The sequence below is a fragment of the Felis catus genome, chromosome B1 (genome assembly GCF_018350175.1).
Source record: "Felis catus isolate Fca126 chromosome B1, F.catus_Fca126_mat1.0, whole genome shotgun sequence".
Lineage (NCBI taxonomy): Eukaryota > Metazoa > Chordata > Mammalia > Carnivora > Felidae > Felis > Felis catus.
This window is the reverse complement of record NC_058371.1, coordinates 38,801,495-38,828,205: the sequence shown is the minus strand read 5'-3', so window position 1 is coordinate 38,828,205 and position 26,711 is coordinate 38,801,495. Positions and strand designations below refer to the sequence as shown.

Sequence of the window (26,711 nt, the reverse complement as noted above, 5' to 3'; positions counted from 1 at the left end):
AGCAGGTTCCAGGCACCAAGCTGTCAGCACAGAGCCCCATGCAGGGCTCAAACTCGCGAACTGGGAGATAGTGACCTGAGCTGAAGTTGGACACTTAACTGACTGAGCCACCCAGGCGCCCCACTCTGTCACTATTTATAATAAGTCATGATGTGCTGTGAATGCAGAGTCTTGCCCAATGTGGGAACTGTTCCAAGATGGGGGATATAATCTTCCCATTTGGTCAGAAGACAACTAAAATGGGTCCAAGATGCAGATTATCAAGGGAGATGTCCTTTGGGTTGGCACAAAGCCTGCTTTCATATCCTTCCCTCTGATTTTACATCAATGCAGCACCTGGACTCTGTCTCTGCTCTGGAGCCCCTGCCATCCCTCCTCCATGGAGGAGTGGCAGAACCTCCACTTGCCCTGTCCCAGGGGACTGTGCTTTCAGGAAATGGGCTGTGTGAGTAGACAGCAGCTGGTGGGAAAATGAGGCAGTACCTCCAGGGGCTTTTAAGAAAGCCATGAATTCAGCTCTTGTGTTCACACAGTAAAAACAGGCTTGGCAGCAGGGCTAGAGAGTGACTAGGTGAGGAGCTGAGTTCTCATCTTTGCCACTGTCTTCCCTTTAGTCTTGTAGCCCATTTCCTGTTTTGCTCTTTGGTTTTCATGCTGTTTTTAACCTTTAGAAGTTAAAGATTTGGCCTTTCTGTTACCTTGTTTGTCTCCTGGCTGTTTTTGGCCTCTAACTCTTGAGAGGCTTTCTGTCCCAATTTTATTTGGTGCTCTTACTGGTGTTGGAATATCTATCCAATTAGCTTGTCAAGGCAGTAGGGGCTGGTTTTAGGGAAATTGTAAATTCCCAACTTACAAATTGGGCCATCCTCTTCTCAAACACCAGTGGTTTTTTTTTTTCTGCTTGTTTAAAATGCAGGCATATGTCAAATATCTTCTTAATGTGAAAAATGCTGCACATGATAGAATTTGAATATCTCTTTATAGCCATGTAAACGGAAGGAATGGATGATTTTGTTTATTGGTTTTCAGCAATACAAATTTCTTAATTATAGTGGAAGAGCAGAATATATTTGGTTGAACTGTAATAATGAACAGTGTCAGTGGGATAACAATTCCTTGATAAGTCTTATGATTATTTCATTAACAACTCATTTGTACTTGAAACCAGCAGAAGTATACTTATGGAAAAAATACTGATGAGGGAGCATGGGGCAGGCTGAGGACAAAGTACAGGCTAACATCCCTCCCACCTCCCCACCAGGTAGGATCTGTGTGATATTCCCCCAGACACTCCTGGCTACCCAAGAACCAAGGAAAGAGGTTTAAGTGCTTGCCCTGGTAATGTGGGAAACAAAGGCAAATGGAAAATTAAATTCCCTTACTGCCTACAGCCCATTGACAAGTTCTTGAAATAGGCAGAGTGACCTCCCTCTAGGAGCTCAGCTGCCTCAATGATGACACTTTGCTAGGGGCAAAAGGGACTTTTGGCTTAACATTATCCTGACCCCCAGGATTCTGTAAATCTACTTTAATCTATAAAAATTCATTTAGAAACTTCCTTTGTCTCGACTCGCCCAAGATATATGCTGGCAATCATACTCCAAGCTTATGGCCCCCTGATATATATCCGAAGGGCCTCATGACTGAGGCTTTACTAAACGGTGTTTTCCTAACAGCTAGCCTCTCAAAGTCCTGGAAATTTTGCTTCCAAAATACCTTAGAAATGTACTGTATCCCTCACCCCCTCCCAACCTGAAGGTATATGATCAGGTACCCATCACAACCCAAGTGCAGCTCTTTCTGCTCACGGGTCCTGTCCCCATGCTTTAATAAAATCACCTTTTTGCACCAAAGATGTCTTCAAGAATTCTTTCTTGGCCATCAGCTCTGAACCCCACTGTCACCCCAAAATACCATCAATATGAGTGTGAACTGTTGGTTTTTTCATTGCATACATGCAGAAACAAATACAGAATAAAAAGTGTGGGGGTTACCTGGGTGGCTCAATCAGTTGAGTGTCCAACTCTTGATTTTGGCTCAGGTCATGATCCCAGGGTCATGGGATCGAGCCCTGCATTGGGCTCCACTCTGAGCGTGGAGCCTGCTTGCTTGAAGTTCTCTCTCTCTCTCTCTCTCTCTCTCTCTCTCTCTCTCTCTCCCCCCCCCGCCCCCCCCCCCCCCCCGCCCCTCTCCTGCTTGTGCGCTCTCTTTAAAAAAAAATAGAATAAAAATTGTGTACCTGTATATGTATTTCTCTGTGTGTTTGTATTCATTTCCTGTGGCTGTTGTAATAAAGCACTATCAGTGTGGTGGCGTAAAACAACAGAAATTTATTCTTTTATAATTTTGGAGGCCAAAAGTCCAAGTGAGTTTTAGGGGCTAAAGTGCCAGCAAGGCAGTGGTTCCTCTGGAAACTAAGGACGATGAATTTCCCTGCTATTTCCTGCCTCTAGAACTGCATTTCTCACATTACTTACAAGGGGGCATTTGGCCCCTTCTTCCAACTAATAGCATAGCACCTTTTCTCTCACTCTGCTCTCCTCTTTCTTCTTTTCTCTATCAAATCTTGACCCACCTGAGCAATCTGGGTTAGTCTCCTCATACCAAGAAACTTAATCACATCTTCAAAGTCTTTGCCATATAAGGCACCATTTACCAGATACCAGGGATTAGAAAGAACATGGACATGTTGGGTGCAGGGGGCTTATTCAGCCTGTTGCAGTGAGCACATGCACTTGTGTGTGTCTGTTTAAAACTCTCTGTGTTCTCTGGGCTGGTCTATAAGCAGGTATAGCCCAGAGGGAGTGAGCTCTGGGGTATACCCAGAGGGGTATACCCAGTCACCCAAAGTCTAGTTCTTGTGTCTAAATAAAGGGACTAGGCCTTTGGCTTTTTTTTTTTTTTAAAGAAATGGCTGATTCTAGGGAGAAGCCTGGAATATCCTATTGTACCAGGAAGTAAAATGGTAATCATAAGATAATGGAGACATGTCAGTAAACCCCACAGAAGTCAGATAGAGCTTCCGCTGGCCAAAACTGGGCAATCTGAGCATTGAAATAAATAATGAAAGTAGATTATAACCCACTGAATAAAATAGTAAATTCAGTCACTATTGATAAAAATAAATAAATTTATAGGTTGAAAGTTTGATGAAGAATGGAGTATTTACATACTTTGTAAGTATTTTTCAATAGCATGCTTATTAATTACAAAGAGAGAAAATTGAAGTTGACAGTGGAGAAGCCTGGCAGATCAAAGTGAGTATGATTAAGTAGTGGGGCAGTTTAAAATTGCGTATCACTGGAGGATGCGAAGAGTAGAACAGCATCACTTCTGTGATATTCATGTCAAAGATGCCTAATCTGAATTTGATCATGAGGAAATGTAAAGACAAACCCAAGGTGAAGAACGTTCTACAAAATAACTGGACTGTAATTTTCAAAAAGTGTCACAGTTTTGAAAATTAAGGAATATGATGTAATAGTGGGGTCTAAATAGCCAGTTCGAAGTTCTAAACTTCACTCTATGAGGACCTGGTTAGTCCATTTGTTAGCGGATCCCTGATTTAATTATTTAGGTCTTTCTTGGGCTGGTTACATTCTGCATAGAATACTCTTCACATCTGCCTGCCTGCAGGGTAAGGTCTAGGGTGCCAGCATTTCACAGGCTGGGTGGGAGAAGAAGTCTAAGCATCCTAACATCCAACAAACAAATCCCTCTTTCTACTATGGTATCTTGTATCAGTTGTGCCTTGTGTCCCCCTAGCCAGAGATGTTCTTAAAAAGTAGAGGTGGGGATCTGAGGATTTAAATGCTTGATAACCATTTCTTAGTACTAATCCTACTAGTTTTAACCACTCCTTTCCCCACCTTCCCTGTCCCCTTGGCCTTTAAGTACTGTGTGGTGTGACTTGGATTGGTTCTGTTCTCTTTTAACAGGACATAAGGTACCTGTCATCCTAAATAACTTCCTTTTTGCTCTTAGCACTTTCAGCCTTCCCTAGTGTAATAGTTGTCTAGGCTGCCATAATAAAGTACCTCAGAGTGGGTGGTATAGACAGCCAGAGAAAAAATTATTTTTATCACAGGTTTGGAGACTAGAAGTCTGAGATCAGATCTTCTGAAGCCTCCTCCTTGGCTTGCAGATGGCTGCCTTCTCCTTGTGTCTTCGTATGGTCTTCCTTCTGTGTGTGTGTCTATGTCCTAATCTCCTCTTCTTATAAGGACACCAGTCATATTGAATTAGAGCCTACCCTAATGACCTTATTTTAACTTAATTACCTTTTTAAAAATTGTCTGCAAATACAATCACATCTAAGGTGTTGAGGTTTAGGCCTTCAGCATGTGAATTTTCAGCCCATAACACCTATCTAAACATTGCCTTTTGCAGCATTAGCACTAAGCCCTGCTTGCACTTGTGATGGCATGCTTGGTGCCCTGTGTCCACAGGCCTGACTTCTGCTGGGCAATAGGAGTGGATGGGATTGACCAGGATCAAGTGTGAAGTATAAATGTTGGAACCAAGTGTTATGTTCTTAATGACTTATGAAATACTGTTTTTGTGGCCTTTAATTTAGCCTTTAATCTTCTCTGGCTTAAAGCATTTTCTAATACTCAACTCTGACTGACTAGGAGGCCCTCATATCCTCTGAACACCATACTGAAATTGAAATGGTAATGAAATTAAGGAGCATACCATCCTCCTCCAACTCTTCTGTCAGCCCCTACTCCACTCTTCCTCTGGCCCCATCCCTCCCATCCCAAATTCAGTGACTTTTACTTCTGAAATTTGCTCATAGCTTTCTGCTTTGTCCTCTTAATTCTTTGCAGCTAGACAATTGGAAGAATTATTTTACATCAGTAGTGTTTTTCTTGTGTCTAATAGGTAATTATAGTCAGTAACATCTTGAGAGTTAGAAAATGTAAGTGAAAATTCTTTGCAAATCTGAAAAGCCATGTAAAATGTAAGATTGAGATTTTATTTGAATATTTAAGTGCAGGGTATGTTTTGGTAATCATGTCATTGTAATGTTACCACAGGGGAGAGGTCTGTGTTATTCCTCCTTAATGTAGTAACTGCGAAGGAGGTACAGAAGTGTGAAGAATCTTTGTGCTTCAGAATTTGAGATAAATTTGAGTAACACTCTTTATCAATAGGGAGGCTAAAGTCCAAAGACTAAGCATTAGTGTGAGATTGAGTGGAAATTCCAGCTGGGAGTGAAGTCTGGATCATCTGACAGTCCATTTGCTAATGTTACTTCATACCCCCTACTTCAGTGAGATTTATGTTTCTAAAGTGACTGTGATAAAATAAAAGAACATATTTTATTCAATTAGTAATACAGAAGAAAAAAGTAGTACCAAATTATATGGGTCTTCCGTCAAGCTGCTTCTTTCAAATAGGATTTTTCAAAGACCCGCAAAAATTATTGTAGAGATGGGTATTGTAGAGATTTATAACCTTTGGCATGGGAAGAGAATATATCTTTGGTTAAGAATAACTAATGTAAGTAAATGAATTTTATTTCACTAGGCAAGGTGGAAGAATGTTAATGCTTTGATTTAGGCCTGAATGTTAGGTTTTAGGCTCCCCCATAATTGTCATAGTATGGAGTGCTTTATCACAGTGAAAGCTTTTAGTGTATTTAACTCCTGGGTAAAACATCCCTTTAAAAAATGTTTCTCTTCTCTGAAGTCTGAAAATGCTTTGAGTACTGCTTTACTTGCAAGCTTTAGCACAGATGTGCTCTATGAACCAGTGTCAGCATCTCCTGGGAACCACCCCAGATCTGATTAATCTACATTTTAACAAGATTCCCAGGTGATTCATGTATATAAGAAAGGATGAAAAACATTGGTCTAGAGCAATGGTTTACAAAATACAGTCTCTGGAGCACCAGCACTAATATTACATGCAAAATTGTTGGAAAATACAAATTCTCAGGCCAAACATCCCAGACCTACTAAAATACAAACTCTGGGTGAATCTCCAAGTACATGTTTTAATAAATCGTGTAGGTGATGCTAAGTCGTACTGAAGTTTGAGAGCCACTCTAGAGCAATGTGTTTCCAACAGTTTTGATCATGACTCATGGTGAGATACACATTTTACATCGTGATCTGATATACACACACCTGTGCATGTACACAAGTAATTTAGGAGTTATATAAAACAATGTTTAATCTTACAATGTGCTGTCATACTCTGGTATTTTCAATTTTATTCTCATATATATATGTGTGTGTATGTGTATAAACTTATATGAAAACCTGATCAAGCCACTAATGGGTCATGAGACACACTTTAAAGAACCATGCTTTTGAGCAGGGTCTCTTCTTTTTTTTGTTGTTATTTTCTTTTTTAAAAAATTATTTTATTTCATCATGATATGTACTCTTTAATCCCCATCACCTATTTTACCCACTCCTCCACCCCCTCCCCTCTGGTAGCATCAATTTATTCTCTATACTTAAGAGCTGCACAAGGTCTTTTCTTCAGTGCCACGACCCCTTTTGACAATCTGGTAATGCTATGTACCTCTTGTCAAAATAATGCTTTTTAAGTACATATAGTAACATACATGGATCTACAGTAAAACCAGTTATATTGTTTAATACATATGTTTAATGATTTATGTTTAACAAAATATTAAATTTGTGATATGGTAATGCATTTCTTTATTCATAATTAAATTTAGTGGTGGTTCTAGTAACTACTATCATTTCAAGGATGAGTATGAATTATATTTTTAAGATATCTGCAGTAACTGTTATATGATGTGAAAATGGCTGTGATTTCTACTGGTGCCAAAGTTACAGCTACTGATAATAATTCTATGGTTAGTTGCATATATTAATATTTGAAAAAAAAAGCTAAATTTCAGTTTAAGGTAAGTGAAAATAAAGATGTAAGTGTTGTTGTTTTATTTTTTTACCATTTAACTTCAGACCTCCAGAATTCTATTGATATGGAACTGAGGCTTAGAAACCTTGCTCAAGAGAAATGTTCCTTAGAGAACAGTTTTCAGGCTTTAAATTGAAACTCTATGCCAAAACATTATCTTCCTATAATTTCTTAAAACTGGTGCTTTATTGATGGCATCTTTTCTAGCACCATAGTAATGGATTTTGCCTTTAGAATTTTCTTTTTTGTTGTTTTACTGAGACCTTGGGAAGTCACCTGGAAGCCCAAATCCAAGCTATTGATAATGTTCCTTCTCTAGTTTTTCCATATCTCAGTATATGCACGCATTTGCTCAGGTCAGATTCCTGGGAGTCCTTCCCTGAGTCGTGGGTTCTGCATTCAGGATTTGAATCTGGATTCCACAATTTACTAGCTGTATAACCTTGGACAAATTACTTACCCACTCATTGCCTCTTTCTCTAACTATGAGACTTGGATGATAGTAGTGCCCATCTCCTACAGTTATCCTGAGTATTAAATGAGATATTAATGTATTGCATTAATGTAACCAAGTCCAAGGTGGTTCTGCTGGCCACACAGTAGACCAGAAAGTCAAGGGCAAGATGTTGGGGGATGTAAGCAATTTTGTTCAGAAAGCCAGCAATCCAGTGGTGGACTAGGACTATTGTCCCAAAGAACCATCTCCCCAAGCATGAGATTTGAGTTTCTTCTATGTTAGGAAGAGGGGGAAGCAGGACAGAGTTGGAGCCTAAAGGTGACATGTTTGTAGACATCTGAGGAAGGTCATGTAACTTTTGTCCTTGGTCAGTTAATCTTTACATATAGGAATCTGGTCATGTCATTCTTATAAATCTTAAACATAGTATAGTCATTTTTGTACATACTTCCTTATTTCCTCGGGTGAGGTAGATTTTGGATGGAAAATAGTTTTTGCAAATCTTGCTATAATATGCCTGTGTGCAGGGCTAAGCAGAAGTTTCTAAGCTATACACCACAGTACCAAGGGAAATAGTAATAAGGAGTCAGACAAACTAAGTTTCTCCCTGCTGCATTAGAACAATAATGTGCCTGGACTAAGTGGTTAGTAAATATTACTCATTGCAATTATCCCTGAAATCACCCTTTCTCTCATTTCTTAAATCCAATTTATCAGAAAATTCATGTAGATCCTTCCTACAAAGTATATTTCAAATTCATCTACTTCTGCCTATTTTCATTGCCATCATTCTACTCTAAGTTTCCATACTCTCTAACTTGGACTCTTAACTGGTATTTGCTTCCTCTTAACTCATTTCAATCCATTTACCCCATAACAATCATATGATCTTTTAAAAGTTTAAATGGATGATCTTTTTTAAAAAAATATATATATACTTTGAGAGAGAGAGAGAGAGAGAGAGCATGAACAGGGAGGGGCAGAGAGAGAGAGAGAGAGAGAGAGAGCAAGAATTCTAAGCAGGCTCCAAACTATCAGTGTGGAACCCAACACAGGTCTCATACTCACGAACTGTGAGATCATGTCCTGAGCCCAACTCAAGAGTTGGACGCTTAACCAACTGAGCCACCCAGGCGCCCCTAAATGAATGATCTTTTAAATGGGTTAGTGAGTCGCCATGTATTTCAAACCCTTCCCTGGCTTCTCATCAGACCTTTCCTTGACCTACACATCATGTGTGTTTGGCTCCTGTCTCCTCTCCTTACTTTCTGCTGTGTTATTTTCTTGGTCAGTCTCTAAAGTTTCCCATTTACCCACTATTCTGTGGCCATGTTGGCTTTTCAATCATTTGAGTAGCCTAATCCTTTCCTGCTATAAGGCCTCCTGCAATATGACCCTCTCTCTGCTTAGATGGGGGAGTCTGTTCTTCCCTGGCTCTCATCCTTCTCATCTCTACAAGTATTAGTTACTCAGAGAGCCTTCCTTAACCGCTCTACCACGATACCTAGGGCATCACATTCCTCTTTTACCAGTCTGAAGCTCCCTAAACACATCAAAACATTGATATTTCCTCTCTGCTGGGGAAAAGGTTAATCAACAGCTTGTGAATATCAAGCACATAACTCCCAAGAGGAGTATACACCTTTATCAAAAAGATAAATTTTACACAGTTGAACATTAAGTGATTGTAGAGCTATTTTAAGAAATAAATTGTTTCCTCAAACTTGTACAAACTAGCTCTTTGATATTGGTAGGAAAGAACAAAGAAAGGCCTACCTGTTGAACTGGTCTGCAGTAGGGTGATGGAGTTAATCATAACCCCATCATGGGCCTTCTCACTACTGTCAATCATTTCTGCTCCAAGGAATATAACAGAAGTCATAAAATTTCCCTCTATGAAGTAGCTGTTTGGTTGCTGATAAAACTGTGCTTCTGTCTCCTACAGTGAACGGTTATGTTTGCTGCTCAGACATGAGAAAAGAAGATATCTCATAATTAGAGGGTAGAAACCAGGGAGGGCAGTGTCTAGATTTTGGTTGATTTTTGGGTTCAGGGTAAAGTGGCAGAAGAATGGCTCCCTGATTGAACTAGGCTAGATTTCTCTGTGTTTTACAATTTCTACCTTGTTACTTATTTTAAATTAATACTAGGCCAGAGAAGGGAGGGAGGCACTCCTGAGTTTTGGCAGTTGCCTAAAGCAGCCAGGAGGAAGGCCATAGGAATTTAGAATCATGATGTGAACCCACTTTCACAGTCACCTTTGTAGCTTACTTTCAAATAGGGGACTTTATGGAATTTCAGAGAACACTGGGACAGATGCTTAAATTTAGGAGAGTTAGTATAAATGGGATGAGTGGCACTTATACTCTGTGCCCCCTGTTTGGCTGAATGGTGTTTCTGATTACATAAAAAATAAGGTCTTTTTGGGGAAAGACTTCTTTATGTTAGCATATTTTAGTAGAACCCATACACACATATTCCTGCTGTGTGCTATAGGTATTGATAATCATTTGGAACATGACACATCTAAAAATAAAATACCTTTTGCTAATTGCAGAAAAGTAACATAAGTTTAATTTAAAAAATTCCGCCAACCCACAGATAACATCATACTCAATGGTGAAAAGCTAAAAGCTTTTTCTCTAAGGCTAGGAACAAGACAAGGATGTTAACTCTTGGCCACTTTTATTCAACGTAGTGCTGGAAGTCTTAGCTGCACAGTTAGTCAAGAGAAAGAAATAAAAGGTATCCACATTGGTAAGGAAGAAATAAAACTGTTGCTATATGCAGATAATATTATATTATATATAGAAAAATTAAAACGTCCACTAAAAAACTATTAGAACTGATAAATGAATTTGGTAAAGTTGCAGAATACAAAATTAATATACAGAAACCTGTTGGATTTCTATATACTAATAATGAACTAGCAGAAAGAGAAATTAGGAAAACAGTCCCATTTACAACTGTATCAAAAAGAGTAAAATACCTAGGAATACACTTAACCAAGAAGGTGAAAGACCTGTACTCTGAAAACTGTAAGACATTGATGAAAGAACTTGAAGCTGACACAAATAAGTGGAAAGATATACTAGGTTTATGGACTGGAAGAATTAATGTTAAAATGTACATATTAATCCAAAACAGTCTACAGATTCAGTGCAATCCCTATCAAAATGACAGTAGTATTTTTCCCACAACTAGAACAAACAGTTGTAAAATTTATATGGAACTGTAAAGGACCTTGAATGGCCAATGTATTCTTGAGAAAGAAGCACAAAGTTGTAAGTATCACAATCTCACATTTCAAACTATACTGCAAAGCTATAGTACTCAAAACAGTATGGTTCTGGCAACAAAAATAGACACATAGATCAATTGAACAGGACAGATAGCCAAGAAATAACCCCATACAGGGGCGCCTGGGTGGCTCAGTCGGTTGAGCATCCGACTTTGGCTCAGGTCATGATCTCGCGGTGTGTGAGTTCGAGCCCTGCGTCGGGCTCTGTGCTGACAGCTCAGAGCCTGGAGCCTGCTTCAGATTCTGTGTCTCCCTCTCTCTCTACCCCTCCCCTGCTCATGCTCTGTCTCTCTCTGTCTCAAAAATAAATAAAAACATTTAAAAAAATTAAAAAAAAAAAAAAGAAATAACCCCATACTTATATGGTAAATAACTATGACAAAGAAGGCAAGAATATACATTGGGAAAAGACAGTATCTTTAGTAAAGAGTTAGACAGCAGCATGCAAAAGAGTGAAACCGGACCACTTTCTTACACCATGCACTAAAAATAAACTCAAAATAGATTAAAGACCAAAATGTGGGATGCCTGGGTGGCTCAGTCAGTTGAGCATCTGACTCTTGATTTCAGCTCAGGTCATGATCCGAGGGTCATGGGATCAAGGCCTGTGTCAAAGCTCCATGCTCAGTGTGGAGTTTAAAATTCTCTCTCCCTGTACCCCTCCCTAGCTTGTACTCCTCTCTCTCTCTCTCTCTAAAATAAAAAAAAATAATAAAAATAATAAGGACAAAATTGTATACCTGGAATCAGGAAACTTCAAATGAAAACATAGGCAGTCAACTCTTGGACATCACCCTTAGCAGTATTTTTCTGGATCTGTCTCTTCAGGCAAGGGAAACAAAGCAAAAACAAACTCTTGGACTACATCAGACTACATCAGACTAAAGAGCTCCTGCAGAGCAAAAGAAACCATCAACAAAACAAAACAAAAAACACACTTGAATGTGAGAGGACATTTGCAAATGATATATCTGATAAGGGGTTAACATCCAAAATATATAAAGAACTCCTACAACTCAACTCCAAACAAAACCATAAATAATTGATTAACAATTAGACAGAGGACCTGAATAGACATTTTTCCAAAGAAGACATACAGATGGCAAGAGACATGTGAAAAGATGGTCAACATCCCTAATCATCAGAGAAATGTAAATTAAAATCACAGTGAGATATCACCTCACATAGAATGGCTAATGACTATTATCAAAAAGACAAGAAATAACAGTTGTTAGGATGTGGAGAAAAGGGAACCCTCATGCACTATTGGTGGGAATGTAAATTGGTACAGCTATGTGGAAAATAGTATGGAAATTCCTCAAAAAATTAAAAATAGAAGTATCATATGATCCAGTAATTCTACTTCTGGAAGAAAAAAAGAAAACATTAATTTGAAAAGATGTATGCACTCCTATGTGTATTGCAGTGTTTTTCTAATATCCAAGATACAGAAGCAACCCAAGTGCCCATCCACAGATGAATGAATTGGTGTGATGTGGTATACATATATGTGTGTGTGTACATATACATATATATGTGTGTACACACATATATACACACATGTGTGTGTGTGTGTGTGTGTGTGTGTATATATATATATATATATATATATATATATATATGTATAAATGGAATAAAACTCAGCCATAAAAAAAGACTGAAAGCTTGCCTTTTATGATACTATGGGTGGGCACCTAGAGGGTATTTTGCTAAGTGAAATAAGTCAGATGGAAAAAGACAATACCATATGATTTCACTTATAAGTAGAATCTAAAGAAACAAAACCAGCGAACAAACAAAAACATACCCAGAATAGAGATAAATGCAGAGAACATAAATGCAGAGAACAAACTGGTGGTTGCTAGGGGGTTGGAGGATGGGAGGATGGGCTAAATAGGTGAAAGGGATTAAGAGGTACAAACTTAATTATACAAACTTAAGGTACAAACTTAATTATAAAGTAAGTCATGGGGATGAATAGTATAGTATAGGGAATATAGTCAATCATATTGTAATAACTTTGTATGGTAGCAGATGGTAACTATAATTTTTGGGGTGAGAGTTTTGTATCACTATGTTGTATACCTGAAACTAATATAATGTTGTATGTCAACTGTACTTCAATTTAAAAAAATAGGGGCGCCTGGTTGGCTAAGTGTACAACTTTGGCTCAGGTCATGATCTTGGGGTTTGTGAGTTCAAGCCCTGCATTGGGCTCTGTGTTGACAGCTCAGAGCTGGGAGCCTGTTTGGATTCTGTGTCTCCTTCTCTCTCTGCCCCTCCCCTGCTTGCACTCTGTCTCTCTCTCAAAAATAAATAAACATTAAAAAAATTTTTTAAACAAGTATTGTACCATAATTCTGCCCCCCTCCATCAAGCCAAAGTTTTCATAAATTTCTTATTCCCCTATAGCTGTATGTTTATTTTTCTATACAATTGTAATCTTTCAGTGATCATTTTGTATTTTGATTTTTGTTGTATTATATTTTTTGTTTCATTTTTAATGGCCATGTAGCATTCTGTCAAGAAGATATTTCATTATTGCTTAACTATTCTCTTGTGGTTGGTTTGTTTTATGATGTATTTTTTATATGTTTTTAATGATAACTTTTTTTTTTTGTTTTAATTTTGCAGGCAGAGACATTTGTTTGGGTTAACAATGCATCGTCTCATTCCCAGAGTGTTGCCAAGGCCAAATATGAATTTTTATTTGGCATATCTAAAGAGAAACCTCCAGATACTAGTAAGTGTTTCCCTACCCTCTTCCTTTAGGTAACAGATATGAAGTGCTACAGAGATTTCAGATGTTAAAAGCTGAGATTTCTTCAACCAAGAACTGATCTGAAATTACCCAGAACAAACTACAAGAATCACATCCTGCATTTTTAACTTTTATATCTTAGAAAGATTGTTTTGATGAATAAAGTGAACAAGTTTCAAAAAGGTAGGAAGGCAGTAATGAAGGTGGAGAAGTACTCAATCAGTACATGATAAAGGGGATATGAGTTGTCTTGGGAATTAGCTAAGAAAGGGATATTGCATTTGGTTAGGAGCCTGGGTGTGGAGCTAGACTTCCGAAGTTTGAATCCTGGCCTTGTAACTTACGAGATGTATGACCTTGAGTAAGTTATCTAATCTGCTTGTGCCTCAGTGTTTTCATCTATAAAATGGGACTATACATGTTGTAAATAAGATAGTATACATGTCTCAGAATTCTTTTGGGGGTTTTAAGTAAATTGACGAATGTAAAGATCTCAGAGCCACGTTTGGCATGTAACGAGTGTTATAAAAGTGTTTGCTAATGTTATTGTTTATTGTAATCATTATCATCATCATACCATATTTGAAGTTGAGATTTAGAAGTATAGTCATGACTTTCCTCAATTCTATCACTGTCTGACACTGATTTTTGTTTTGGGTAGTCAAGGTATCTGACCTAATGTAGCTGTTGTTCAGTTGAAAAAATCAAATAATACCTGCATTTTTGACTTACATGTTAGATAAGATTAGGTAATGGACCCCCATAATATTTGGGGATAGCAAGAATGCAGTGTATATGCAACCATGTAATAATTTCTTTTACCTAATGGTGCATATTTATTAGATATAGCAATAGTTGAGGACTCTTGATGAAGAATAAAACAGCTAGGTTATTTTTTAAAAATCATTCTGCTTTAAAAAATTTTTTTTAATGTTTATTTATTTTTGAGAGACAGAGCATGAGCAGGGGAGGGACAGACACAGAATCTGAAGGAGGCTCCCAGGCTCTGTGCTGACAGCTCATGGGACCAGAACTCATGAGTTGTGAGATCATGACCTGAGTTGAAGTTGGATGCTTAACTGACTGAGCCACCCAGGTGCCCCAAAAATCATTCTGCTTTTATTATAGTGCCCCAATTTGTTATTTATCATTCAGCATAAATACCTAACTATTCTGGGCTTGAGTTTTAGGGCACTTACTCATCTATTCATTATTTCTCAGACAGGGTATACTGATTTACCCAAGGCTATTTAAAACTCCTTGGCATAGCCTTTGCATGTCACATTGTGATTTTGTGCTGATTAGAGGTGTTTTTTTATTTTTCTTTCAGAAAAAGTATTTTTACTTTACTATGTAGAGATAGTATCAAATGTCTGCATAGTTCTCTGACTTGGTGGGTGAGTTTGGTTATTCCTTACTCCTAGGTTTTGAGTAGTTTTCTCTGTATACCTGAGTCAAATCAAAATGACATTTTAAACCTGTTTTTATTTGCCTTGGTAAAAACAGTTACTATTATTTGTGTCTGGTGTGATGTTATTCTGCAGATGTGAAAGTATGCATGTATTTATTGAGTAAATATGTTTAAATAACAGTTATGTGTAGTTATCTGTACTGGGCACTGTGAGGGTGCAAAGAAGTAAAGACATAGTTCTTTCCCTTTAGGAGCTTATTCTTTGGTCAGAGAGAAACATATCTGTAAGTGATTGGTGGGGGGGATGATCATTTTCAGCTGTGACTTCATGGAGAGTTAGAAGTTGAACTTTTTCATAAAGAATGACTAGTGTTCTGATTAGTAAGGTTTTAGGGGAGGGCATTTCAGATTGAGGGAATGGAATGAGCCAAAGGTATGGTGGCAGAAAATAAAAATTGTTTCATGGACAGGAAGGAGGTTAGCCTGGTTGGTTTTAAATTTAGAAAGATAATCGTTTAAATGGGGGGCAAAATCATTTGGGCCTAAGGCAGGATAGAGTTTGCATTTTATCCAGGTGTGCAGAGAGGAAGTGGCAAATCAAGATGAATTGATCTGGAAATTGGAACAGAGCAGCAGAAGCTATCGGTTACAATAGGAGGGTTGTAAAATGCAAGTTTATATTGACTTGGAAAGTATTCTTTTCATATCTTTACAAAGAAATTATAGCATATTTTTTTTTTCATTTCAAAAACACTGTTGAAGTTTCTTTACATAGACTAGTCATTTGTCATCAAAACACTGCCCAAATTCAGATGACTGTAGAGTTAAGGTAGTAGAGAGAATAGGACAGTGTTTCTATTTGAATTTGATTGATAGACATATCTCTTCCCACAAAGGTTTTTTTTTTTCCATTAAAAAAGAAAAAAAGTAAAATAAGTGACTTAACCGGGGCGCCTGGGTGGCGCAGTCGGTTAAGCGTCCGACTTCAGCCAGGTCACGATCTCATGGTTCGTGAGTTCGAGCCCCGCGTCAGGCTCTGGGCTGATGGCTCAGAGCCTGGAGCCTGTTTCCGATTCTGTGTCTCCCTCTCTCTCTGCCCCTTCCCCGTTCATGCTCTGTCTCTCTCTGTCCCAAAAATAAATAAACGTTGAAAAAAAAAAAAGTGACTTAACCTAGGTGCTCCAGAAGCAGCCTGCTGGAGAAATGGATGCATCCCCAGTAATACTCAGGAGGCATCACCTGACAGGTGGTACCCTAGCAATGACATAATCAGATCAGGTAAGGTCCCGTGGTTCGTGATCCTCTGTGAGGCCCAAGGAAAATGTCACTGCTACAGGGAGAGAAGGTTTAGACTTTGCCATTGAGCAGCAACTTAACATGAGTTGTTGGTAGGAGGTTCTAGGGGAAACAAGTCAAGATTATTTGCAAACTATAGCTTATTGCAGGGATTTTGAATCAGTGGCAAGGCTTAGAATGTTGGATGGGGTATAGGAGAACATGTGAATGGTGGAAGAATCTCTTGGCGTGGAATTAAGATCTAGATTCTCATTATCTGTTTATCACTATAGTGAAAAGAAAGAAGTGACTGTGCTTCCTTAATTTCTGTGTTCCCTCTGCTTTCTGGGAGCTGCAGCTTTCAGGAGCTTCTCAAGGGCTAGAGCAGTAGTTGGTAGTTGTTGAGAGGCTCTGGGCTATGTGTGATGTCAGTTGTGCTGTTACTTAATGAGGCTGTGAGCCACCAGAGATAGGTTGCCCACTTTCATTCTAGTCAGCTATTAGAATATGTGTAGAGCTGCATTGAACTTCAAAGAGATAAAAAGAGATATCACAGGGGCTGCACTTGGGGCTAACCATAAGGCCTGTATTAATTAGCAGTTGAGTGACAGTGCCTTTCAGACTTTCTACTTCCCACACCTTTCCTCTTTAGGTTACTGCTTAGATGACCAGTATGGCTTTTCTAAACTAGTCAGATAAAGTACACTTTAACAGGAGGGTGGCTTCAATTTGGGAAAGTATGTTTCTTGAAGTGTTCATAAGACAGTATCAGATGGCCAACATTAGTTAGTCTCTGATTTGGTCAAAATCTAGGAGGGAAAAATGTTTGAGAAATTCTTTGAAGAAGATTAAGATTCTGTTCCTCAACTTTTAGGCAGAACAGGTGACTTATAGAAGTGCATGAGAAAGTAAAGGGGCCTGTGGGATGCATTCTAAGAAGGGGAATCAACTTATATGACTCTTACAAATTGACAGAATCTCACTCCTGTGTTCTTTATGTTTTTTCACCCTGTATTCTTTATTGATTTGTAAACTTTTTAAGGTAAGTAGGTAAAGAAATGTGCTTCAGAAATACTATCGAACTTGCCCAAGGGTAGTTTAGATGCTTTAGAATGAGGTAGAGGTCAGGGAGGAGGTAAGGGGGCAGGGGATTGATACACTGATTTTCCAGAGCTCTGAGAGTGGGAAAAAGTCAACTCACGTGGAACTGAAATCCAAGCCTGCAGCACAGATGGGGTAGAGATTCAAGTGTATCTTCACATGATATCTAGAAGTTGACATAAAACTGGTGTTAGACTTGTTGACCTTAAAAGTGAAAAAGCCAGTTATTTTACTAGCAAAATCAGTTTATTCGGCAATAGCAGAGGAATTGCAATTTGGGACATGCAAACTATGGCAAAACATAAGCAAGTTCCAAGATCAAAGGAAAGGAACATTATAGAGAAAAAGAGGAAAATGGGAGGGGCTGCTTTCAACAAAAGTTTGTTGGAGGAAAGCAAGAGTTTAGGGTGGTAACAGTTTCTCATTGGGTGAGTTGTGGTATTATTGGCTGAGCTTATTGCTGGCCGAGGAGAAATTCTTCCTTTCTGCTGCTGGAATCATAAAGTAGGTTTCTTCCTGTAGCGAAAGCACAATACTGCTCTTCATGCTGGGGTCTGCAGTTGACTAGTGGTAGGGCACGAGAACTTCCCTTCTGGCCTGCCCACTCCATTTTAAATGAGGTTTTCTTCAGTTTTCAGTTTCACAGACTGGAGAAACTCTACACATTATTGCTGGAGTATGCAAAACTACTCTGAGGGATTGTCTCACAGCTCAGGACAAAGAAAACCCCCATGTTAATAAATCAGTAATCCATAATATTGATCAACTCACAATAAAATGGCATAAATAGCAAAAAAGAAGGAGCTTCCGTGGGGGGGGGGCAGAATCAACATTCACAACAAATAGGGAATCAAGACCCAAAGAACTAGAGACAGTAGAATATTCTGAAATTGTAAAATTGGTTTGTTTAAAAGATAAAAGAAGGAAAAGAAACCATTATGATGAAGGGAAAGTGTGAAGCAGGGACATGCATATTTGAGCAAGAAACAAATATAACTTACAGAAAATAAAAAAATACAGATAGTGGAATAAAAACCCCCACAGTGCTTGGTTAAGTGTACTAGGTTTACATTTGGTAGGGACTGATGAACTCTTTTTTGATCCTTGCTTATCATATGTTATCTGTAGAGAAGTGAAAAGAAGGGGGGAGAAAAGAGCTTCTGTAATTCCAAACAATATGTTCTAATTTTGGTAAAGTTTACTTCTGATTTTTTGTTTGTTTGTTTGTAAGTTCCATACCCAAGAGTACATGGTTGTTTCTTCTTGTTTCTTCCTCGTTCACTGAATATATTACTCTGTAGCAGACATTGTTCTAGGTCTTGGGAATAGTAGTGAACAGAACTAAAATCCACATTTAACAAACTGTTTAACAGAAAGATTGTTCTGGGGTACCTGGGTGGATCAGTTGGTTAAGTGTCCGACTTTGGCTCAGATCATAGTCTCAAGGTTAGTGAATTTGAGCCTCGTGCCGGGCTCTGGGCTGACAGCTCAGAGCATGGAGCTTGCTTTGGATTTTGTGACTCCCTCTCTCTCTCTGCCCCTTGCCTGCTCATGCTCTGTCTCTTTCTCTGTCAAAAATAAATAAACATTTAAAAAAAAAAAGTAAGATTGTTCCTATTCAGATTCTCCTCTGGGTACATTAATGTTCATCCTTCACAACCTCTTCAGCATTGAATATTATCTCAAACAAAACACTGTACCAAATTTAATAGAGGAAAATGGACATAACTAGCTTTTACTCCTTCAGATGTAGGCATTTATTTTTTATTTTAAATAGGAAATTTAAGTTCTTATTACCAAAATGATATGTATGTATAATCTGAAAAATATAACTTTTAACAAATTATACGTGGCCAAAAAACAAGAGTCATCTTCTTTGCCACTCTCCATTCCCTCCCTTAGGGGCACATTGTTAGTACTATTCTCTAAATCTTTCTCTCTCCAAACCGTGAACCTGACTCTTCTTCCTCTGAGTGAGGATCCCACAACATTCTCTCTCCCAGTTCTTCCCTGTGGTAGTGATTGCTATCTTGACTGATTATTGCTTTTTTCTCCTACCCTTTTTTTCCTTTCACTTTTTGGAAAAGCTTTTACTGTAGTTGCCTCATAGATAACATGCTAACATCTGTATTATAGTTTGTTTATTCATCCCCCCATACCAAAAGTTGTGTTTTTATTGTTTACTTGGTTACAGCTATGGTTTTTAAATATTAATATTTGAAACTGTGTTTTGTAAGCCATGGATTCTAAATAGTGATCTTATGACATTCTTCTGTAAGATAAGAATGCGGTGCCTCTGCATCTCCCCTCCAGCTGCCCTTCTCCAGGCTGAGCCTCCATCTGTCTCACCTTTACTTTTATAAGACTTATGGCATTTACATTCTGTTCTGAAACTAGGACCCAATCTTTTGTGTTTTTACTATAGGTTGACTCTAAAAATTTAAAATCCAGCACCAGCATTTACAGAATGTAGAGTCCAGGTAGTGTAGTTGGACCTGATGTGAAACGCAAGTAGATCCTGTGTCTGTAACGTGCTGTTCGTGGTTGTACAGCTAACCAGAGCAGAGAGGAGAAAAAAGTGAGGGGAGGGGCCAGCAGGTTGTTATAATTTACTGATCGATTGTTATGTCTTTACTTTATCACTAGCTGTAACTGGATTATTATTATTATTTTTGAACACTGATAAAACCTTATTATCCAATGTAAAGAAGGGTTAAAAGGTAGGAGTTTCCAGTTTAGTTGTTCCAGTGTGCAAGGTATCAACAAGGACATAGATGTTCCCATCACTTCCCTTTGCCATCTGCAACCTGTTAGCATTCATCCAAGACATGTCTCCTCATGTTATCAAGATGGCTGCTGTAATGCCAGCCCCAAATTCTCATACAAGTATGTCCAAAAGAAAATAAGCTTCTTCTCACCTCTCTCTCTCTCTTTTTTAATTTTAATTTAAATCCAAGTTAGTTAACATAAAGTGTAATAATGTTTTCAAGAATGTAATTTAGTGATACGTCACTTACATGTAACACCCAGTGCTCATCCCAACCAGTGTACTCCTACTGTTCCTTGCCTATTAATTGGATTATTTGTAACAAGCAATTCATTATCACCATGAACACATCCTTCTTAGAACCTTCTGACAAACTTGTTCTAATTTTTTTTTAATTTTTTTTTTAATTTTTTTTTTCAACGTTTATTTATTTTTGGGACAGAGAGAGAGCATGAACGGGGGAGGGGCAGAGAGAGAGGGAGACACAGAATCGGAAACAGGCTCCAGGCTCCGAGCCGTCAGCCCAGAGCCTGACGCGGGGCTCGAACTCACGGACTGCGAGATCGTGACCTGGCTGAAGTCGGATGCTTAACCGACTGCGCCACCCAGGCGCCCCAAACTTGTTCTAATTTTTGCTAAAAGTTTTCTATGCCTTTATACAGCTGTTCTCCTTAGATTTTTTTTAATGTTTATTTATTTTTGAGAGAGACAGAGACAATGCTTGAGCGGGGGAGGGGCAGAGAGAGAGGGAGACACAGAACCCAAAACAGGCTCCAGACTCTGAGCTGTCAGCACAGAGCCCGATGTGGGGCTCAAACTCACGGACCATGAGATCATGACCTGAGCCCAAGTCGGATGCTGAACCGATGGAGCCACCCAGGTGTCCCTGTTCTCCTTAGATTTAAAAGAATTGTTTATATTGTATTCTTGATTAGATGTACTGCTTTTTGGATTGCATGTTTCATTCTTGGAATCCTTTTTTTTTTTTTTTTTTTTTTGACTGGAGTCTGTCCTTTACCCTTTAGTAATACTTTTGGAGAGGTTCTGGGATTCGTAAAATTCCTAAAGCTTTTATGTCAGAAAATGACTATTTTGTTTTTATGCTTTGGTGCTTTTTCCCACAGAATTAAAGTCTAGGTTCATGTTATTTCCTTTCAGAAGTCTGATGTTACTGCTTCCCTTTCTGTTGGATCCATTGGTACCATGGCCACTCTGATGCTTGCTCCTTTTTGTCACCTGCTCTTTCTCTCTGGACACTTTCTCTCTGCCCTCTGACATGTCAGGAGGCATGAATCATTGTATTTTCTGCATGGTACTTGTTGAGCCTTTCCAGTAATATCTTTCTGTAGCTTTGGGACCATTTGTTCTATTATTTTTAAATTATTCCCTTTCCACTTTTTAAATGGTTTTTACTTTGAAATTCCTACTAGATGGCTGTTGGTTCACTTGGATTTGATTAATCATCAATGTCTCTTAATTTTTCTTTCCTATTTAAAAAAATTAAAAAAAAAATTTTAATGTTTATTTACTTTTGAGAGAGATACAGAGTATGAGTGGGGGAGGAGCAGAGAAAGAGGGAGACACAGAATCTGAAGCAGGTTCCAGGCTCTGACCTGTCAGCACAGAGCCTGACGTGGGGCTTGAACTCATTGACCACAAGATCATGACCTGAGCTGAAGTTGGATGCTTAACCAACTGAGCCACCCAGGCACCCCTCTTCTATTTTAAAATATGTAATTAAAAGCTTTCTAATAAAAGATTCACTTTGATAATTATAATTTCAAAAGTTCTTTCCCATTCTCTGACACTCAGGTTTCCCTGCAATCTGTTCTTTCGTGTATGCATTATTATGTTGAATCTCTAAAGAATTAATTAGAGTTGTTTTCCCAAGATTACCTTCTGTTTCTGGAATTTCTACTTCATCCAGGGTCAGTTCTAGTTTATTAAATCTTGGAACTTCTCTTGGAAGCCACTGTTTTTCCTCAAATGTCTGTTGGAGTTGTTTTTTTCCCCATTCATATGCACGAATGAAAGACTGAGTTCCCAAATATAGATAGCTAGAATTTCTCTGTATGTGTGGAGTACATCCCCAGCAGGCCTCTTCCTTGAGGAGGAGGGAGGGCTGATAGAGAAGGGCTGAGAAGAATCTTGGTGAGCTGAGATTTATGGACTGGTATAGGGGTACGTGGGTGGGCTAGGTGCTTTTGATGCCAACAAGCTTCTAGGTAGGGAGAATGGTGGAAGAGGGGACAAAATGGGAAGCTGCTTTGTAGGTAATTCTTCAGTTAATCACAGTGACATCTGTTCTGCCTCCCATTCTGGGTGTGGACACCTGTCAACCCTGGGCGTTTAGCTTCTCTGTGGTTTTACCATTAGGTTAACAAAAGCCTTCTGGATTAGGTCTTGGTTGTGATTTCTGCTTTATTTTGTCTATGATTATAACCCTATCCCTTTTAGTCTGACAAACTCATTAAAATCTCTGGCTTAATAATGTTCCTCTTTTTCTAAGCATTGTTAACAAATTTGTTTTGAAATTTGTCATTTATTTTTAAAGTTTATTTATTTTTGAGAGAGAGTGAGAGGGTGTGCGAGTAAGTGGGGGAGGGGCAGAGAGAAAGAGGGAGAAAGAGAGAGTCTCAAGCAGGCTCCATGCTGTCAATACAGAGCCCAATGCAGGGCTTGAACCAACAAACTATGAGATCATGACCTGAGCTGAAACCGAGTTGGATGTTTAACTGACTGAGCCACCCAGGTGCCCCTTAAATTTGTCATTTTAATGGGACTTAGAAAAGGAGAGGAGGCAAACTTGTGTCCTTATCTATCATAGTAACCCAGAAATATGAATAACTCTTTTTTTCTCCAGTTTTATTGATATATACAATTGGCAGATAACATTGTATAGGTTTAAGGTATCCAATGTGATGACTTGATAAGTATGTATATTGTGAAGTGATTACCACATTAAGTTTAGTTAACACATCTATCACCTCACCATAGTTCCTTTCTTTCTTTCTTTCTTTCTTTCTTTCTTTCTTTCTTTCTTTCTTTCTTTCTTTCTTTCTTTCTTTCTTTCTTTCTTTCTTTCTGTGGTGAACACATTTAAGATATACTCTGTAAGCAGATTTCAAGTATGCAATACCATATTGTTAACTATAGTCACCAAGCTGTACATTACATCCCACAACTTACTTAGTTTTTGATTGGGAGTTTTTAGCCTTTGACCAACATCTCCCCATTCCCTACCCCTTTGCCCCTGGTAACCACCAGTCTACTCTGTTCCTTTGTGTTGACTTTTTTAGATTCCACATAAAAGTGTGATCATGTGGTACTTGTCTCTGTCTGACTTGCCTCACTTAGCATAATGCTGTTAAGGTCCATCCATGTTGTTGCAAGTGGCAGATTTCCTTCCTTCTCATGACCAAAAAATATTCCATTGTATATACCACATTTTCTTTATCAGTTTATTTGTTGATGAACAGTTAAGTTCTTTCCATGTTTTGGCTACAGTGACTACTGTAGTGAGCATGGGGGTGTAGATATCTTGAGATACTTATTTCATTTCCTTTGGATATATACTCAGAAGTGGTATTGATTTTTAAAAGCCTTATTGAGATGTAGTTTATAATGCCACATAATTAATCCGTTTAAAGTATAAACTTCAGTGGTTTTTAGTATGTTCAGAGAGTTGAGTTGTGTATGTATCACCACAGTTAATTTAGAATATTTTGATCACCCTAAAAAGAAAAGACTGTATGCCTTAGCAGTCACTCTGTATCCCCCTTCCTACTTCAGTAGGCGATCACTGAATTATTTTTGTCTCTGTGGATTTACTTATTCTAGACACTTCATGTAACTGAGATCATATAATATGTGGTCTTTTATGATTAGCTTTTTTTTCACTTATTGTATTGTTTTCATCCATGCTGTAGCATCACTACTTCATTCCATAATAAATTGCAGAATATTTTATTATATGAAAAGGTAACATTTTATTTATCTATTCATTTGATGTTTATTTGGGTTGTTTCTACTTTGGGGCTCTTATGAATAATGGTTTTATGAAAATTTGGGTATAGGTTTTTGTGTGGATGTATACTTTCATTTCTTTTGGGTATGTACCAGAAGCAGAATTGCTGGATCATATGGTGATTCTATGTTAAACCTTTTGAGGAACTTCTAAATTTTTTCCACAGTGGTTGCACCATTTTGTATTCCCATCAGCTGTGTACAAAGGTTCCAATTTCTCCACATTCTTGCCGACACTTGTTATTACCTTTTTGTTATAACTATGCTAGTGGATGTGAGGTAGAATCTCATTGTGGTTTTGTTTTCAATTTCGTCAGTGACTAATGATGTTGATCATCTTTTCATGTGCTTAGTGGCTTATTTATATCTCCTTTATTTATGTCTATTCAGATCCTTTGCCTAGTTTTTAATTGGTTTATCTTATTATGATTAGGTTTTAAGAGTTGTTGGTATGTTCTGTATACAGGTCCCTTTTCAGAGATATTATTTGCAAATATTTTCTCCCATTGTGTGGGTTGTCTTTACTTTCCTGATAGTATCATTTGCAGCACAAAATTTTAAAGTTTTGATCAAGTCCAGTTTATCAATTCTTTTGTTGCTTGTGCTTTTGATATTTAAGAACCTTGTGCCTAATCCAAGGTCAAGAAGATGTATTGCTAATATTGTTTTTTAAGTTTTATAGTTCTGACTCTTAGATTTAGGTCTGTGATCCATTTTGAGTTGTTTTTTTTTTGCTTATGGTGTGAGAATGAAGCTGAATAACTCTTAATGATAGAATGTATTGGGTAAATGTAGAGCGTCTTACTGATTTGTGTTGACACTGCTCCATATACATACAATTCCTGATTCTCATCCCGAGCAACATGCAAACAAAGTAACACTGCAGCCTAACCTTATTCGTGTTCCTATCTAATCTTTGCATCTGGCTTTAGGACCCAGGAAAGCTAGGAGACATTGTTTTCAGAAAAATGTGGGTTGGTTTAGAAAACCACAATTATACAAAGTAACTGATGACAAATCTAATTCTGGGGTCTTCAGTTGTATTATTGTTCTTGTCTTCATCACAGATACAAGTTGGTTTATAATTTTATGCTTAGTCCTTTAGTAAATCCTCTATCTTTGGCACATTTTATTTAGTTTGCTCCTTCCTTTCCACTTTCCAGCTTCCTTTCTACCCATGATGAAAAGCAGAGAAATGATTTTACAGTATAATACACAACTATATATTAGACTGACTCACCATTCCTTGGTCCTTCTTAAGTTGGCAAGATGTCCAGATGTCCTATTATTTTAGCTGTCTCACAGACTGTGCTTGATAGGCAGTAGTTTTTAATGGTCTGGGGTTTTTTTGTTTGTTTGTTTTTGGTTTTTTTTAGTTTTATTTTTAATTCATTTTTTATATTAAATATAATTTATTGTCAAATTGGTTTCCATACAACACCCTGTGCTCATGCCAACAGGTGCCCTTCTCAATGCCCATCACCCACTTTCCCCTCTCCCCCACCCCCCCCCCCCATCAACTCTCAGTTTGTTCTCAGTATTTTAGAGTCTCTTGTGGTTTGCCTCCCTCCCTCTCTGTAAATTTTATTCCCCCTTCCCTTCCCCGATGGTTCTCTGTTAAGTTTCTCAGGATCCACGTATGAGTGAAAACATGTGGTAACCGTCTTTCTCTGCCTGACTTATTTCACTTAGCATAACAGTCTCCACTTCCATCCATGTTGCTACAAATGGCCAGATTTCATTCTTTCTCATTGTCAAGTAGTATTCCATTGTATACAATAAACCACATCTTCTTTACCCATTCATCAGTTGATGGACGTTTAGGCTCTTTCCATAATTTGGCTGTTGTTGAAAGTGCTGCTATAAACATTGGGGTACAAATGCCCCTATGCATCAGTACTCCTGTATCTCTTGGGTAAATTCCTAGCAGTGCTATTGCTGGGTCATAGGGTAGATCTATTTTTAATGTTTTGAGGAACCTCCACACTGTTTTCCAGAGAAGCTGCACCAGTTTGCATTCCCACCATCTTTCCATGTGTCTATTGGCCATCTGGATGTCTTCTTTAGAAAAGTGTCCATTCATGTCTTCTGCCCATTTCTTCACTGGATTATTTGTTTCTCAGGTGCAGAGTTTGGTGAGTTCTTTATAGATTTTGGATACTAGCCCTTTGTCTGATATGTCATTTGCAAATATCTTTTCCCATTCCATCTGTTGCCTTTTAGTTTTGTTGATTTCTTTCCTTGGCGGTGCAGAAGCTTTTTATCTTGATGAGGTCCCAATAGTTCATTTTTGTTTCTAATTCCCTTGCCTTTGGGGATGTGTCAAGTAAGAAATTGCTACGGCTGAGGTCAGAGAGGTCTTTTCCTGCTTTCTCCTCTAGGGTTTGGATGGTTTCCTGTCTCACATTCAGGTCCTTTATCCATTTTGAGTTTATTTTTGTGAATGGTGTGAGAAAGTGATCTAGTTTCAATCTTCTGCATGTTGCTGTCCAGTTCTCCCAGCACCATTTATTAAAGAGACTGTCTTTTTTCCATTGGATACTCTTTCCTGCTTTGTCAAAGATTAATTGGCCATACATTTGTGGGCCCAGTTCTGGGGCTCAGTTCTATTCATTGGTCTATGTGTCTGTTTTTGTGCCAATACCATGCTGTCTTGATGATTACAGCTTTGTATAGAGGTTAAAGTCTGGGATTGTGATGCCTCCCACT

At 38.3% G+C, this 26,711-nt stretch overlaps 1 protein-coding gene across 21 annotated transcripts in view; it reads left to right on the top strand.

Moving 5' to 3' along the window:
* The window catches only part of PSD3 (pleckstrin and Sec7 domain containing 3), a 785,560-nt gene that overhangs the window by 267,701 nt on the left and 491,148 nt on the right, over positions 1-26,711 (top strand). For all 21 annotated transcript variants that reach the window (XM_045055432.1, XM_045055440.1, XM_023252529.2 and 18 more), the window contains one exon: positions 13,296-13,404. In XM_045055432.1, coding sequence (XP_044911367.1) covers positions 13,296-13,404 — 109 coding nt within the window. The remainder of the gene's footprint in view (positions 1-13,295; positions 13,405-26,711) is intronic.